Source organism: Sinohyriopsis cumingii, chromosome 7 (assembly GCF_028554795.1).
Source record: "Sinohyriopsis cumingii isolate HCF-2022 chromosome 7, ASM2855479v2, whole genome shotgun sequence".
Classification (NCBI taxonomy): Eukaryota; Metazoa; Mollusca; class Bivalvia; order Unionida; family Unionidae; genus Sinohyriopsis; species Sinohyriopsis cumingii.
In genome coordinates this window covers 134,630,991-134,643,631 of record NC_142967.1, presented here as the reverse complement: position 1 = coordinate 134,643,631, position 12,641 = coordinate 134,630,991, and the positions used below count along the sequence as shown (strand labels likewise).

Genomic DNA, 12,641 nt, shown 5'->3' with positions numbered 1-12,641 from the left:
AGACCTTCAACATTATATATTGTTGTATAAACAAGGACTAAATTTTCTGTAAAATCAACTTGTCTTCTTGTAGTTCAATAAAGCAGTCCCCAAACCTGTATTGATACATGGGCTCTTATCATTTCTAAATATATAATAAAAGGGACAACAATTTCCCATTTCATCTGCATTCCATTTAAGATCTGAAACCAATGCTTCAAGCAAAGGTCACTGTAATAGTTTCGCACCAAAGTTCAACTCAGAGATTCAAAAGTTTTCTAATCCGAGTTTCCTCCAAATATTCCAACCCCATTTTTCAAATTTGGACATTTAGGATGGAGTGTGGGTTCAGAGCAATTACATATAAAAAATTAGGAATCTGCTGCCACTGTATGATAGCTTACCAGCAGGCCTAGCAAATTTAATCTACGTTTTATCAACTTATACCTGCATGAAATAGATAGGAAAATTATTTATTTTCTCCAAAATGGCAAGTATAATATTTGTTATGTCTTTAATCCGCTAATAGACTAGACGAAACTCGGCACAGAAGAAACCTGACCCGGTACTCGCCATTTGCGTTAATAGTCACATGACTTCACAACTCTGACATTGGAAGTCCAATAGTCACGCGATATAAACAACAAACTCCATTTTAATGTCGTTGTACAAAATTTCAATTATATTAAATGAAAGTCTGATACCTTTTGTAAAAACCAGAAAGAATACTTAATTCTCAAAATATTTATTTCAAGAACTACAAGAAACTTGGCCAGTCTGATTCATCAAGCAGAGTAGTCTGATTCCCTGCTTTGTATGCTCCCTGCGTGAGAGAGCACATGTCAATGTGTTAGTCACGTGATACAACAAAACTCTGGAAGTTGGTCTAGGAATAAATATAGAGAATTATGTGCTCTTTCGTTTTTGTATTTTTATTACAACCAGTATACGACTTTCATTTAATATTTTTTCTACAACATTTGAAAATGACGGTTGTGGGATTCTGTGTGCTCGTGTGACTATCAATCGAAATCGCTAGTACCAGCTCAAATTTCATAAACGCATTAGTTCTATTGTATTTCAGCAGATCAAAGACATAACGATTTGAATACTCGCAATTTCTGAGAAAATAAATAAAGTTTCATTTAATCTCATGCAGGTATAACTCGATTTAACAAAGTTTAAGTCTGCTAGCCCATCAGCAAAGCAGCTATACTTTAACGCCACCATGTTGGCCTCTTGTGATGCTAGACTGGTTTTCATGCCTTCCATATAATAAAAAAATGTATGAATATCAATACTGCATCCTCCTAATATTCTGGTTAGAACTCGATAAATTTAACTCCCGTTCAGTTCAGCTATGACTCAGTTACATAATTGTTTAGAGTATCAACTTGTGGAGAAAAATTAATGGGTTTTTCCAGTCTTTCATCAATATTTGCAAAATTCAAGGTCACGACAAAAATGATCATTTCTCCCTCCCCCGTTATTTTCCGGTAGCGTGGGAACCCTGTAAAAGGCACATCTAGGTCTAGGAGATAATTTACACAACAAATTGCATCAGAATATGCTGAATAGTGTATGCTTTTTACAATGATCAACACTAATGGAAAAAGGGCACTAACTCCATCATATAAAAAACTGAAACTATGAAACATTTAGAATGTAAGGGACATCTACAAGTAATATTCAACTAAAATGGCAATCAATTATCTGTAAGGTTGCAGAACTATTATTTACTTGCATGTTATAGTATGAAGCTGTTAATTGTTAAGGGTCCTAACTCTGTCCAAAGATGAAAGAGGTGTGAATGCATGATGTGTAAGACTTAAATTAACATCCCTGAACACCTACCCCATGCATAGTGATCCTCCACAGTGACGATACGCCCTCCAGTTGCTCGTGCATTACTGATAATGGTCTCTGCATCCAGCGGTTTTATAGTGAAGGGATCAATTATTCTTATGCTGATACCTTCTTCCTCAAGTTCTTTAGCAGCAGTCAAGGCTTCTACAAGAGTCACACAGCATCCAATAACAGTAACAAGATCAGCTGAGCTCTGTTTCACAACCTAGAACAGAAGCATGGAATAGATTAGACATATTACCTTAGGATATAATGCATGTAAACCAACCCTGTCTAAAAATGTATATATTTTGGAAACAAATGGGAGAAAGATATATTACCTTGTTATTAAGACAAACATGTTAGCTGAAATGCTGTATACCATCTATACTTGCTTATAAGTCGAGTCCAACTGCAAACTGCGCAGATCCAGATCTGCCATCACATAATGCACCAACAGATCTTGGTCTGTGCAGTTTGTTAGGAGTAATCAGTAGAACAATTACAGACTCTGATCTGCAAGCATATTATGCTATGACAAATCAGGATCTTTGTTATCTGCAGTCTGACTCAACTTATGAGCAAGTACATATGGTGTCTGTTTCTGTATTTTTTGCACACATTTCGTTTCCAATATCTAAATGCAGGAATTTCCTACATGCAAAGAATTTAACCTCATGGCATCAAAACTGATCTTTATCACTCTCAAAAGCAAAAGATCGGCCTCTACTGATGAAATAACCTTGCAATGTTCGTAATAACAAGAAATTAACACCCAACCCTTGCTGTATTATGCCAAGGCAATCAAAGTGTCTTGCCCCTGTGCACAGCTCTATTATGCCAAGGCATGCAAAGTGTCTTGCCCCTGTGCACATCTCTATTATGCCAAGGCAAGCAAAGTGTTTTGCCCCTGTGCAGTTCTGTAGCTGATCCAGGCTGATCTGATGTTGAGAATTTTTAAATGTGGTACGTAAAGTTTTCCCCCAAATTGTGTGTGTGTGTGATTTGGATTTTTAACGTAGCTTTAAAACAAATTCTGTCATGTCACTATAATGTCTGCAGTGTGACAGTTTATAGCGATGTCTAGCACTGAGGCATCATGGCGCAGACATGTAGCAAGATGTTACACCCAGTAACATTATCCTGACACCAGGCTGACCAGTCCAAACACTAACCTCTTAATGATGAGCACCAAGTGAGGCACCTGTTAGTACAATTTTCAAAAGTCTTTGGTATGACTCAGCTGGGGATCAAACCCACGACCTCCTACATTCAAGGAGGATGCTCTAATCACTAGGCCACCGGAGCAGTTTCCCCCAAATTGTTGTTGAGATGAAGCTCAACTGCAAATATGCTTCAGGTCTAATAATGATGATTCACAACACAGATAAATGTAGACCTTTTCTATGTCCCCATTTTGTTAACCTTGTTTGTAGGCTTTAGTGAGTTTATTTTCAGGGACTTTTCAAGGACTTCCAATAGTTTTCTTGAATTTGTTTTAAAGGAAATTAACTTTCTCCATATTTACATAGCAAACTTTTGCATCAAGTTTCTCTTGTACTTTTAACTTCTCATGTGCAAAATGAATGAATTTTCTCCCAATGCTGGAAACATCAATACCTTTGTCACATGTTTGCTCAACACTCCATGTTTATCCTCATTATATGCTTTCACTCAAATGAAAGTTAAGTCAAAAACACATTATTAACTGAAAGCTCATTCCTAGTCTGGTCACACACCTTTCGGAATTAGTCATCCGTTTGCAAATGTGATGGATGTGCTCAAAGGAAATAAATGCTATTTCATCTAGTAACGACCAGGGTTATTCTCAGTTTCAAACTCTCACGCTATCCCATTTCTTTTCATTTTTTGGAAAATATGTACATAATAAAATAGTTTTTTTTTTAAGTGACAGTTTGTTCAGTTTCAATGATTTGCTTCCCTTTGAAAATTTCAAACTCTTTTGCAATTCTGAAAAATTAAAGGAGCTTTTTGTCAAATTCAAAGAGTTTTAAAGGCAAGTGTGTATGAACCATGTTAGTGGGATAATAGATGTTACTGAGCAAAGTTCTAAATTATTAACAAAACTTGGAAAAGGCATGGATACAACACTACCATTTACCTAAAATTGTGTCATGAAAGATCTGTACTGGAGAAAATTTCTTACCTCTGTAATACACCTTCTAAGCAGCTAAATTGTGTCAGGTCTTTTTTCCCCACCTTTAGTATCTTTAGAAAAAACAATCAGTAATGAGGAAAGACCCAAAATAACACAGCTAAAGAATCTGATTGAAACATAGGTACAGCATAAACTGCTTTAATGAAATGTATAGTTTTCATTTCACTTTAAGCATCGTAGTAATTCCTCTGGAAACCATTCCTATTTCCCATACCTTAGCCTTGCCCACAGCAAATTTTTCATCATTGCTATAGATCATGGGGATGTTTGGTCGGCTGGTACGGATGAAACAGATGCCCTTTGTATTGGCAGCCAATTCCACAGCTCGTTCACAGGCGACTGCATCACTTGGGTAAAACACTGTGGATCCTGGAATGCTGCGGAACATGGCCAAATCCTCCAGTGCCATTTGAGATGGGCCATCCTCACCTGTATATAGAAATCAGGCAATTACCTCTGCATGAACAAGTTTCACTTTCAACTCTACCTTAAAGATACACATATTTCATACTTTCATATTCCGACCTGTACATTCATGCTGAATATCAACATGTATTTTTTAAACAACTCTCACCAAGTAAACACAGTTCTACTTCGACTACACAGTTATGTTGCTTTAAACTGTTTCCTGATTAAATCAAAAAACAGTAAATGTACAAGATTTCATGAAAGTGAATTTGGAAAGAAATATGGTATGTTATCTAAATGTACAAGATTTCATGAAAGTTAATTTGGAAAGAAATATGGTATGTTATCATAATATATCATGCAATATAATACAACAGAGCAATTACTAGTGACAAGTATTTGTCACAAATTACAAACTTGAAGCTAAAATTTGCTCCGATTTAAAATATTTTCATTAAAAATGACTTGCCTACTTCAATATATTTTATTTTTTCCTGCAGAAGAGTCTGAGTGAGATGTAACTATAATCATGTTTATTAACTTCCATGATGACATAAATAACAAGGACTATTATGTAACTTTCATACTGATGTTCAAATCTTTATTAAACAAGTATTTTATGAGTTGCTGACATAAAAATGACAAAGAAAGGGACAAAGGTAAATTTTCAATACCAATGGAGACGCCACAATGAGAGCCAACGAAGTTGGCGTTGGTTTGGGATATTGCCCCCATGCGGATTTGATCGAAGGTTCGTGTCAGAAAAGCAGCAAAGGTGCTAATAAAAGGAACGGTTCTGTCCCTACAAGCACAGCCAATTCCAACTCCTACCAGGTTCTGTTCAGCGATGTAGCACTCAATGAAGCGGTCAGGGAAGGCTTCCTAAACAGAAACAAATAACTCAAGAATTTAATTCATTTACAATCCTATTTTGAAAGTTCGACACAAAGAGATGACATTTGCCTATAAAGTGTGTGGCATGAATAGCCATCACATATCTGCCACAAATTAATAAACTGCTGCATAAAATAGTTGCAATTCCAATGAATGTATTACAAGCAAATAGTGAATACAATATTCTCATTTCAATTCAGAGCCTTAACCTTTCTTTCATGTATCTCATATCCAGTAAATTCTAAAAATAACAGCAGTGAAAAGGGTCCCACAATTATACTTAAAAATCTACCAGTGAATCTAAACTTCTTTAGACTTGGGTAAAGAGTCCCCCATCAACAAGATGAACATTCATTTGACTTCTAATAATTCAGTATTACACAATATGCTGTCTTATCTCAGGTTGTAATAAAAATACTAGACTGTCAAGAACAACCTTAGACTGATACTTGGTGCATTTTCAGCAAGTTTTAAGTGCAAAAAAGAGGAAAAACCCAAGAAGAAGTCTAAGTTGGCCTGATACTGCACACCTGACTGACACCTGACTAACACCAAGAGGAACTGGCTAAGATGATTATCAGTTGCTTCCAGTTGAAATTTCTTCCAATATTGTTGACTTTGTATGTTGTGAAAACATCTGTTTCAAGGTTTATCTATTTTTAAATCTTCAACATCTGATGGCATATCAAGATCATTATTCAATATTGAATGGCCATTATGCCAGGATCATCTTTGTCAATCAGGATCATTATTCAATATTGAATGGCCTTTATGCCAGGATCATCTTTGTCAATCAGGATCATTATTCAATATTGAATGGCCTTTATGCCGGATCACCTATGTCAGTTTGTCAAATTGCATTCTGACAAAACTGGTTAAATACTTATAAATTTGGTAATTTTACTTTTTTGATGGTAGATTTACATCAATTATACAAAACTTTTAATCCTTTCAGTACTTTTAGTCAAATGTCATCCAACTATGTTGCTTTTCTAGACGTCATTAACAAGTTGTCATAATTTTAGTAATGGTGGGCATATCTGGTGGCTAACTGGCATTATCTTTTGCAAAATTGAAAGCCGTTCATGCCTGGATACTTTCTGTATTATTCAGTCAAATTTTGTTGAGGATTTTGTGAAGAAGTCATTTGTCCATTTCTTAGTAATGGTAGTCATATCTGATGATGAAGTTGCCAGTTTGCCCAAGTCGGTTTAGAAGTGTATCACATGTTTTAGAATTTGATAGATGGTATCAAATATTCCTGCTGAAGTGTCATGGGCTCTACCAAGGGAGTCTTGTAGCTCTGTCAGAGTGTTAGACATTTTGAGGAACCTTTTGACAAGGTGAAGCTTTCATAGTAAACCTCTTGTGAGCAATTTCTGGCAAATGATTTGGCCAATGTATTGAAGATTTCTGGTATTGTATTGTATTGCGACCACATCAGATTTCTTGTATATCAGACATGATTTTGTTCTTCCATAAAAGAAGCTAAAAATATTTTAAGGGGGGTGGGTTTGGGGTCCTCCCCCAATGGGGTCTCGAGGGGCAGTGCCCCTGATTTGGGGGTCCAGGGGGCCTTCTGCCCCAGGCATTTTACATTCATAAAAAACTGCTCCTGTTGCAACTTATGATCACAAAATACACCAAACTGATCATATGAATAACTAATAAACTTACCAAAAATTTTCAACTTTACTTCAATAATTTCACAATATTTATAGTCACATGAATTTGTTCTCCAATACTACTGATGCTGAAGTTATTTCATGTGCATGTCCATGTTAACATCATAATTAAGTCACAATAATTTGTCAATTTTTGAAGCAAATATATCATTCTTCTCTCTTTCCATAACAAATCTGTAAAATAAACACCCAAGTACACCAACTATATACAAATAATCCCATACATTCACTCGTCTTTTTCTCCAATGGAGACAACCTGTTGATGTTCCAGTTGAGCTCTTTTTGCGGCTTTGGCAAAGATTTCTTTAGCCTTCCTTTGTCACCACTGACTTTTTTGGCATTATGTGCAATCGTTTATTTTCCTTCTCAATGACAGCCTTTTTCCTTTCAAGCTGGTGCTTGTATTGGCAACATTAAGTGCGCATATTCTAACTGAGGGTTACATCGGTTCTCTCATGCAAAAAATCTTTCTTCTTGAAGTAATTAATTAAACTTTTTCAGATGCCCTCTGAGCTTCAGTTTTTCCGTATGCAGCTTGTTTTGTAGGTGCTGTTCCAAGCTCTTCCAATCACAATTACCGTAATTCAGATCTTTCTTGCAGAGGTCACAAAATGCCAGTCCTCTATCATTCAGTTTTCTTGCAAATTGACCAACTAAATTTCCATCAACTTTTCACTCCAGCCATTCCCATATGTTTCTTAAACCTTTATCTAAACTTTTCATGTCATGTTCTCTCTCAACAACTCGGGACATCATGTTCTGCAAGCATGCTCCTTCTTTCCATTGCCATCAGTTTCCATTACATGAAAATTAACTGGATGAATTTAAACCTTCGACCAATCAGAATACTCTTTACAAGAGTCGTGTGCCAACTAATATAAGGAACGAATAATTTACAAGGGTCGCTGCAGAATGGGACTGGACAGACTGTTTTTACAAAAAAAATGTGTGATTTGGATTTTTAACATAGCTTTATCAATTTTTCAGTCATATCACTATGTCTGCAGTGCGAGTTTATAGTGATGTCTAGCACTGAGGCATCATGCTGCAGATATATAGCACCCAGTCACATTATCCTGACACCAGGCCAACCAGTCCCAACACTAACCTCTTAATGCTGAGTGCTAAGCGAGTCAGCTGTTAGTACCCTTTTTATAAGTCTTTGGTATGACTCAGCCGTGGATCGAACCCATGACCTCCCTCATCCGAGGTGGACACTCTACCTAGGCCACCTGAGTGGTCTTTAAAAAACCGATTGGAGATGATATAAAAAAACGGACTATATCAAGAAAAATCTTATTCAAGTCATCAGGAGAAAAGCAGAATTTCACTTTAAAATGTAGAAAAAATCTGTTAAATGCTTGAATACAGCTTTTATTTTTGCCAATGATTTTTCTTACCATATTCAATACTAATTTAACTCGAATGTGAGTTTTTTTGTCCCTCTTCCTGCCTCCAATGGTAATGACAAGATTTTAGCTCAGTATTTATGGTATTAATTCAGTTTTTCAGTCATCGTAATGGTATTTAAGGAACTGTTACCATTTTCTGATGGCATCTTTGCATGGATGACCAGACCAGGGTTTGTAGGCAAGTTACAGAATCTTTGACAAGAGAAGTATTGGATTGACCATGATATCAAAATGACCCATTGTCAGATTTGACTCGCAGTGGGATTGAAATGTTTCCCAATCCGTCTTTTCAAGGTCCAACTTTGCCCATGTTCTTGAGGTTTGGAAATATACTGGAAAGTGCTCACTATCACATAGGTCATTAAGAACTACCCAAGATAAGGCATGTAAATATATTCAGATTAAAGGACAAGTGGTATTCTGGAAAATGGAATTTTACCATATATCAAATGAATTAAAAATCAATGCACACTTTTATTTAAGGAATCTACTATTATTTTCTTTTTTTTATTTGCCTACATTTATTGGGGGGGGGGGGGCAAACTAACAAGCTTCTTGGGATGGATGGAATGGATAGATATCACCAAATCACGATGTCTTCGCTGCAAGTAGTGGGTAATCACCTAAAGGGTACAAATACCTAATCTATAATTGCATATAAGCAACCATAATAAATTTAATGTGCATGTGTTAAGTGGTCTCTGATTAACAGACTACTGAATACAGAAATAAGAGGCAGAAAATTAAGTTGGAAAATCCTCTCTTTTTTTACAGACCTGCCAACCCTGATGAGTCTGTCTCAGAAAGGCAATTGATTTTTTTCCATAAGATTGACCAGTTTTCAGTAAGGTGTAACAAAATATTAATAACTGCTATTGTAAAGTTGGAAAACGCAATTAAATGTTTGATGCATCAACGAAAAACATTATGTTCAACTGAAACGTTTGTAAAGTATGCGTGGACTTTATTTACCACTCGTACACAAACTCTAGTTCCATACCCTATGCAGCTCAATGGCTTGTTACTATTTCTCAGCATAATTCTTGGAAATTATTTTCCATTTCACATGACAACAGCAATCATATCTCCCGCCATGAGACATACTCAAATTGACACATGATGTCCAATTTTCATGACTGTTGCCTTTCCAGCTTTTATTCACAAAAATCTGAGTACTCCTTTTTATTCTTCTCTGTTGATTAGTAACACTTTTCTAGAAACTTATTTTCTCCTTAAGCATGCATCACTTTTTGGATGCCATTTTTTAAAATTCTATGATCAACAGTTTGATCATGCAGATGCTTTACATAAACAAATAGGTGCAGTTTAAAGCATCTGGAGTGCTTTTGTAAAGTTAGTCTGGTTCCCTAACTAATTTTACTAATTCTAAGATGAAACCAGGATCCAAATAAAACATGGATGAACCAACTATCTGGACATTTCGGCGGCGACAATTTTTCCATAGATTTTGCTAGTATGCCATAAGTCTGTATTTTAAGGGTAATTTTCATAAGACTTACGGCAAAATCGTAAGAGTTGGCAGGTCTGGTTCTGTCTTGCATAAAGTCCCCAGGACAAGAATTCAGAAGAAGAAATAATTATTGTGTGCCATTTTAAGTTAACATTTTAACTAGATTTGTCTTTGTAAAGGGCTGTTCCATTTAAACATACATGGTACCCAGGGAAGGCAGTTTTTTCAAAATTGTATGCAGGGTACTTTTATGCCGTATTTTCCGGCATATAAGTCGATGCGGAGTATAAGTCGAATTGACCAATTTTGTAAATTTTCCATCCTTCGTCCATATATAAATCGATTCGGAGTATAAGACGAGACCAGGTCAGTAACTTGGCTTTGTATTTTATACTACCAGTAGTAACTTACGGTTGCATGAATATTGATGATATCGTTGTATGATATTCCATATTACCGGCAATCGTGAAATTGCATTACCAATGCTAACATGCTTGTGATTTTACTGCTGAACTGCTATATTTTGTTATCAATTGACACAGCTGAATAAACAGTCCATGCTTGTCTTATTATAATTGAAAGCACATTCATGTTGTAGTTCATTTTATTACCTGTAGTTATGAACGTAACTTATACAAACTTGTCATTTTCTATCGTAAGTTTGAAAGTCACGGACTCTGTTAAATCAATTCGTATATATATATATATATATATATATATATATATATATATATATATACATACATACACATATACATATACTATTTTGTAAGTGTTTGTTCTGTTTGGACTTGGATATAATTAACATTTTATTACTAATCTATTCAATGCTATACCCCACTATTATCTTTATCGGCGAGTTCAAATACAAAGTAATGGGTATGATCTCTTGTCCTTATAACAAATTTTGTATGGACAATGACTTCAATAAAATGTTGACAGATTTTCATTTCCCTAAAAAAAAGCCTCATTTCCCTACTGGCAGCCTCGCTGATTTGACCTATTCTGTCGATTCTTGCCCTCAATCTGGTTTCAATTATAGCCAAAGTGCTAAGCATGTTTAATTACCGTGTAAATAACACTGCATAGCCATGTGGTTGTTGTGACAATGTACATCGTAATTAAAACAAGAATGAATTGTTGATTTAGAGGTGTTTATTGATAATGGAATATAGTAGGCTCGTAACACATGAGGTAATTGCAGTTTTGAAAATCTACTTAGGTCACCTATATCTGAATTCAAATCAACCTATTAAATTTCAATTATCTATTTCAAGTGGTTGTTACTGAATTGTGTTAACAGTTTAGTCCAAAACATTTTAAACAGTGTTTAAAACAATGACTATAAATTTCATTTGTCTGCCTCAAATGGTTTCTGAACCTAGTTTTTTTTTATGCAATAAAGACTACCAAGGTTTTGAAAAAAACAAAATGTTCAAAAATATGTATTTAAAAAAAATTAACAAATCTTGTAATGGCCTGAAAATCTAATCAGGTGATCTGCATGTGCACACAAATATGCTATAGCTGGATTTCATTTTTACATGTTCTTTTTGTGCAATATTGCTAACAACAATCTTTTCAGGGATGGCTGGTCAAACAAGTTGACCCTAATACAAGCAGTGGGGACATACAAATTCCCAGCATATTTAATCACAGCCTTTTAATTTCCAAATCCTTTTTAACATTATTCAGCTGTTCTTACTAGACAACTTCAATCAGTGTTATGAGATAAGCCTATGTGAAAGACATAAGGTGTTTTGCTCCTTACCTGGAACTTCTGGGCGAATGTGGAGTTCTTGGTGTCACCATCCATAGCTACCACATGTTTATTGTTCTTTCCTAGCTTGACAAGAGCAGTTGCATAGGCTTGTCTTGTGGCCACCTGGCAAATACAGAATCAAGTCACATGGAGGATACAACTTCCTTCAATCCATTCAATTTATATCAATCACCATACAATGTGTATCATGTTTTGTCACAAGGTAATGTTGTAGGTGAAATTCATTTATACTGAAAGCATAATACAGTCAGTTCATTTGCTGTTGTGGGCAGCAATTTCCCTGGTTTTGTAAATATATGATGAATTTGTGCAACCCCCCACTGCACGTTGCAATAAAATAGATCAACAAAATGTTTATTTGATAATAAAAGGAAAGAAATTAACCTTGTTATTGTTATCATTTATTCCTCATTGTTTTCATCATCAGCATTAAAGAATAAAATATATCCAAAAACTCTGCATATGTAGCGTAGGCACCCATACTGTAGCATGTATCGCTTTTGCCTGACAGCACATAACACACTGTTCATTGATATAAGCATTGAGAAACAAATCATGTTTGTTTGTGTGCGTGTGTGTGATTTGGATTTTTAACGTATTTAAAAAAATTTCAGTCATATCGCTATGGTGTCTGCAGTGTGGCAGTTTATAGTGATGTCTAGCACTGGGGCATCATGCTTCAGACATGTAGCATTATGTCCCACCCAGTCACATTATCCTTACACCAGGCCGATTAGTACTAACACTAACCTCTTAATGCTGAGCGCCAAGCGAGGAAGCTGTCAGTACCCTTTTTATAAGACTTTGGTATGATTTGGCCGGGGATCGAACCCACTATTTTCTGCATCTAAGGCAGATGCTCTAACCACTAGGCCACTGAAGCAGTGTGTTTGGTTGTACTTAAAAGTTTAAAAATGTTATCTGACTGAAAACTGGATCAAATAGAATCGCAAATGAGAGGGAAAAAATCAACTGATTGCTTTAA

General features: G+C 35.6%; 1 protein-coding gene across 1 annotated transcript in view; it reads right to left on the bottom strand.

Annotated features, from left to right (window-relative positions):
• The window catches only part of LOC149796177 (transketolase-like), a 59,632-nt gene that overhangs the window by 9,824 nt on the left and 37,167 nt on the right, over positions 1-12,641 (bottom strand). Inside the window, exons 8-11 of the mRNA XM_089966122.1 lie at positions 11,645-11,758; positions 5,086-5,293; positions 4,218-4,432; positions 1,834-2,050 (exon numbers count right to left, since the gene is read on the bottom strand). Coding sequence (XP_089822248.1) covers positions 1,834-2,050; positions 4,218-4,432; positions 5,086-5,293; positions 11,645-11,758 — 754 coding nt within the window. The remainder of the gene's footprint in view (positions 1-1,833; positions 2,051-4,217; positions 4,433-5,085; positions 5,294-11,644; positions 11,759-12,641) is intronic.